The 5,640-nt window shown below is 41.4% G+C and overlaps 1 protein-coding gene across 6 annotated transcripts in view; it reads left to right on the forward strand.

Annotated features, from left to right (window-relative positions):
- Positions 1 to 5,640, forward strand: part of Mphosph9 (M-phase phosphoprotein 9) — an 81,142-nt gene that overhangs the window by 33,079 nt on the left and 42,423 nt on the right. For all 6 annotated transcript variants that reach the window (XM_023720615.1, XM_023720616.1, XM_023720618.1 and 3 more), the window contains 2 exons: positions 919 to 1,006; positions 2,901 to 3,116. In XM_023720615.1, coding sequence (XP_023576383.1) covers positions 919 to 1,006; positions 2,901 to 3,116 — 304 coding nt within the window. The remainder of the gene's footprint in view (positions 1 to 918; positions 1,007 to 2,900; positions 3,117 to 5,640) is intronic.

Here is a 5,640-nt window from a genome sequence, read left to right on the forward strand (position 1 = left end):
TGTATAGTTCAGTGACTTAAGTATAATTCTCATTGTTGTACAGCCATCACTCCTCCTGTGTCCAAAATTACTTTCATTTTGCAAAACTGAAATTTTCTACTTGTTGAACATAATTTCCTTTTAGCCTTTTCCCCAGCCCCTGGCAACCCACTGTTATACTTTTTGTCACTGTAATTTTTATTACTATTATTTTTTGAGATGTGGTTTCTCTTTGTGGTGCAGGTTGGCCCTGAACTTGCTTATGTATCTCAGGCTGGCCTTGAACTCACAGCAGTCCTCCTGCCTCAGCCTCCCAAGTGCTGAGATTACAGGTGTACATCACAGTTTTACTGCTAACATAAGCAGAATCGTACAGCGTATATCCTGTACGTGACTTGTTTCGCTCACCTTTGTTACGGCACATACCAGAATTGTAAGGTTCAATCCAATATATATTTTTATCTGTTTAAGGACATTGGTATTGCTTCTACTTTTTTTTTTTTTTTTTTTAATGGAACCGGGGATTGAACTCAGGCCCTTGTGCTTACCAGGGAAGCACTTATTCAGCTGAGCCATCTCCCCAGCCCCAAAGAACTGAGCTAAGGGGCAGGCCTCCTGCCTCAGCCTCCCCAGCACTGGGATTACAGGGGTGCACCGCTATGCCCGGACTCTACAGCCGGCTCGGGCCGGTGTGGCATGTGTGCACTGGTGTTTTGGCCTGCTATCTTCTCCAGAAACTTGAATAGTTCTTTGGGATATATGTTATTAAAATGGCATCTTGGTTTTAAGTAACACTAGAAATTAGTTGAGTATTATATATTGGTGGATCAGTTAGGTTTATGTAATGCTACTATTTTAAAAAATTCTTTTGGGTTTTTATGTAGTGTTCTCAAGATAAATTATTTTACTTTCTAATTGAAATATACTTACGGTTTTTAGATGTGACCAGCTAGATGGTGCTTTGATTGAAGCTACTAGTCATGTGAGAACATTGGAAAATAAGAAAAACTTACTGGAAGTAGAAGTGGTAAGTTCTCTTTTTTCTGGTTTTTTATTCTAGTGACTTAATGATTTAACAAAATCTTTTTTATCAGCTGAACGTAAGGGGCTTATTTATGATACTTTCCTTCTTAAGCGTGTCTTACTAAGTAGGTCGTATTTTCCTGGCTGCTGGCTTCGTATACTATAAGCGACATTTCATTTACTTTTTAATATGCCGTACAACAGCCTTTCAAAGTAATATAATTCAACATTTAATAAATTGAATATATGACTATTACCACTATCAATTATGGAACATTTTCCTGAGTCAAAAAGGAATTCCAGCTAAGTGTGAATACACACACCTATAATCCTAGCTACCTGGAGGCTGAGTCAGGAGGACTAGCTTGAACAACTTAGTTAGACTCTCAAAATAAAACTTTTATTTTAAAAAGGACATATTTATTTACTTATTTATTTATTTTGTAGAATCAGGGATTGAACTCAGGCCCTTGCGTTTGCCAGGGAAGCACTTATTCTACTGAGCCATCTCCTTAGCCCTAAAAAGGACACATTTAAAAAATATTTTTATTTACCTAATACAGGGTATCACTGTGCAGCTCAGACTTGTAGGGATCATCTTGTCTCGGCCTCTCCAGTGCTAGGATTACAGATTTCGGCATAGCATGGGGGACTGGGGATTGAACCCAGGTCCTTGTGCTAGCCAGGCAGGTGCTTAGATCACTTAGCTATCCCCTCAGCCCTCAAAATAGCTTTAGTGCCGAGGAGATACCTCAGTAGAAAAGGTACTTGCCTGGCAAGTACAGGGTCCTGAGTTCAATCCTCAGTAGTGCAGAAAAAAGAAAAAGAAAACTTTAAGAAGAGCCACATATGTATATTTGATGATTTTTAAAATTATCATAGCCTAAAAAAATACATAAATAAAAAAAATGTTAAAAAGGGCTGGGGAGATGGCTCAGGGGAATAAGCGCTTCCCTGGCAAGCACAAGGGCCTGAGTTCAATTCCTGGTTACAAAAAAAAAAAAAAAAAAAGTTAAATTATCATTGTCTGTTCTTGAACTGTAAACTTTATGAAACTAGTACTAATTCACTTTGTGTTAATCCTAACATTTTTGTTTTAGTTTTAAATGGGATCTTGCTGTATTTTTCAGCCTTATCCCAAACTTCTGAGTGCAAGCGGTCCTCCTGCCTCAGCCTCCCCAGTAGCTGAGACTGCTGGCATGCCCCACCTTGCCCAGTTTCGATCTTTTTTTTTTTTTTTTTTGCGCAACCAGGGATTGAACTCAGGCCCTTGTGCTTGCCAGGGAAGCACTTATTCCACTGAGCCATCTCCCCAGCCCCTCGATCTTAAATTTGTAACACCCTAGTACCTGGCACATGGTGGGTATTCTAGAAATAATTGCTCAATAATTTTAACATACTAGATACATTTTGAAGTTTCTGCCTTTATAGTGAGAAGAATGGGGTAAGAAATACTTCCCCTCCAAATATTAAGGTTGGGTAATAAATTCCAGCTCTTTTTTTTTTTTTTTCCCCAGAACTGAGGATTGAACTCAGGCCCTTGCACTTGCCAGGCAAGCACTTATTCTACTGAGCTAGCTCCCTGGCCCCTAAATTCTAGCTCTTTTGGGATAATTTATTGCACAGCAGTGCTTAGATTTTTCTCATAAGGTGATCCATAAATACTTTTAGCTTAGTGAGTCCTAGAGTCTTAGGGCTTCTGGCCCTCGTTTTCCCTGCCATAATTTCCGGGAGTTATTCTGGTAGAATTATTCTTTGCAGACATTATATCCCAGGATATGTGGAAGCCTCAAGTTTATTTCTGTTTGTGTGTTTTGCTCTGAAGTGGGAATGTCTGTAATTTATTGCAGCATCTGTTTTTTCATGTAAAATACCTTATCTTTGTCTTTATTTTGTAGAATGATTTGAGAGAACGCTTCAGTGCAGCCAGCAGCACCTCCAAAATTTTGCAGGAAAGAATTGAAGAAATGAGAACAAGCAATAAAGAAAAAGACAATACCATCATTCGACTAAAATCTAGACTGCAGGATTTAGAAGAAGCCTTTGAGAGCGCTTACAAACTCTCAGATGATAAGGAAGCGAGGCTAAAACAAGAAAGCAAAATGTTTCAAGACGTAAGTAACAAATACAGGACCTTTGGCTCTGTGCTGTTGCAAGCTTCCTGGTTCTCTCCGGGTTGATTCTGGTTGTAGGTGCTGTTGTCGCAGCCGCAGATGCGCCCTCCAGATGGAGGTAGTGGGGGCTGAGCTTAGGAGTCAGAACTGCAGAGGGCTAGCCTTTGCCTGTCCTTTCTGTCTCTAGCAGGTCACTTTCTGAGCTGTCATGCTATGTGTGCCGCCTGGCAGGGTAAAGCGCTGTGAACCAGGTTTAGAGCAGGTTTGATGGAATTGTTCACTTTGATTTAATTTCACTTAAAATTTGGATGCATATCACATCAATGCTGAATCAGGTTCCAGGTTGTATATGTTTTCCTTAGTCTTTTTTTTTTTTTTTTTTTTTTTTTTATTTTAGGGAAGGGTCTACAGGGTGTTCAGGGTCTCACGACTAGGTTGGACTTGTGATCTGCCTGTTTACAGCCTCCCAAGAGCTGGGATTACAGGTGCACGCCACCGTGCCCAGGCTCAATCGCTGTCTCAGTGCGCCCTCGAGCAGGACCTGCAGGACACGCCGGCCGGGTATCGAACTTCAGCCGCTGTGCTCTGCCCAAGCAGGCACTTTAGTCCACTGAGCTATCAGACTAGCCCTTACCCACTAACTTTAGACGTATTTGTTCTTTTAGTTTTTAAATTTTCATGAATTTAATTCATGTAAATGGTTATTCAGATTTCAAAACCAGGGCTGGGGGTGTGGCTGCCCACTTGTCATTGTCCTCTGTCTGTCCTCGGGGGATGCTGCTGTGAAGTACCATGCTGTCACCACCTGCTCATTGTGCCTGAGTTTTTCCTGCTCTCCAGAGCTGTTGCGGATCTTGCCCTTGTTGTCTGTGTTCTGACTTTCTATAATGCTGTGTCTCAATGCTTTTGTCGTTATTTTGCTGGCAGCCTGAGGCATATTTCCACTATGAAGATTTTTTTTTTCTTTTTGTTGTTGTTTTGAGATACTAGGGATTGAACCAGGGATTTTTCACTGAGCTACATCACCAGCCCTTTTTATTTTGTTATTTTGAGATAGGGTCCTGCTAAATTGCTCAGATGGGCCTTAAACTTTGAATTCTCTTGTCTCTACCTCCGAGAGTTCTAGGATTAGAGGCTATCTTGGCACCTGGCTATTGTTAATATTTTATATGTTCTTAAGCTATATGTGAATTGTATTATGTTGGACTCATGTTTTCCTCTCTGAGAGGAAATATTGTTTCTGAGATGTGCTATATTGCTACATTAAGCTTTTATTTATTGTTTTAAGTGTCTTTGAAATATTTTAAGTATATAAAAAGTAATACAATGATACATGTAGGCCTATCATCCTTTTTAAAAAAAAAATATTTATTTGGTACAGGGTCTCGCTGTGCAACCTGGACTCATAGTGATCCTCCTGTCTCAGCCTCCCCAGCGCTGGGATTACACATTTGTGCACCACACCTGTTTTAGGGGCCAGCATGGCATGTAGTACCTGGGATCAAACTCAGGTCCTTCTGCTTGCCAGGCAGACGCTTAGACCACTGAGCTATTTCCCCAGCCCTTTTTAAGAAATAATATTACAGCTGCAGGTGAAGTTTCTTTTTTTTTTTTGGAGCGGGGAGCTGGGGATTGAACTCAGGCCATTATGCTTGCCAGGCAAGAACTTATTTTACTGAGCCATCTCCCCGGCCCCTGAAGTTTCCTATGTATCCTTCTCTGGTTACTTCTGCCTTGTGGGATTAACTGACCTAAATTTTGTGACTGTAATTCCTAGTCTGTCTACTTCTTTGGCATGTCTTAAAGCTTTTTATAAATGCCATTTTGCTGCATTTAGTATTTTTAGCTTTTGTTGTTTTATTGAAACAAGGTAGTTCAGGTTGACCTTGAACTCTGAATCCTCCTGCTTCAGCCTCCAGAATGCTGGGTGTCTTGGTCTCTTTCTTGCTGTTGAGAGGTAATACCTGACACTCATGTTGTACAGCAGAAAAGCTTGACCTTGGCTCACATTTTCATAGTCATTGGCCTGAAGGATGGACAACATGGCAGAAAGAGCATAGTGGAGGAGATGCTGGTCACATTATGATGGCCAGAAGGAGAGGGAGATGGGAAGAGCATGGAGGAGATGTGCCCCTCAGAGCCCCAGGGGCCTGTACCTGCTCACAGCCGCTGAAGTACCGCTATAATCCAGTCCCCTTTCATTAACCCCACTGAGCACAGTAGGCTTCCAGGGGACATTCCAAATCCAAGCCTCGGCATTCTATCCCTGACCCCAGAAGACATATGTGTGTCTCTTTATGTAAAATACACTTAGTTTATATCTATGAGACCAGAGTTTTCAACAGTTTAAGCACTGGTGAAAAATCCAAAGTCTTCTCTGAGATTCAAAACAAACTCTTGGGGGCCTGCCCCTTAGCTCAGTTCTTCAAGTGGCTGCTACAACAAAGCAGTCAGGCTCAGGTGGCTGTGGTTCGATCCCCACAACTCAAGCCAGCCAAACCTGCCCTGAGGTCATTCCATGCCA

This window comes from Octodon degus, unplaced genomic scaffold (assembly GCF_000260255.1).
Source record: "Octodon degus isolate 3935 unplaced genomic scaffold, OctDeg1.0 scaffold00076, whole genome shotgun sequence".
NCBI classification, from domain to species: domain Eukaryota; kingdom Metazoa; phylum Chordata; class Mammalia; order Rodentia; family Octodontidae; genus Octodon; species Octodon degus.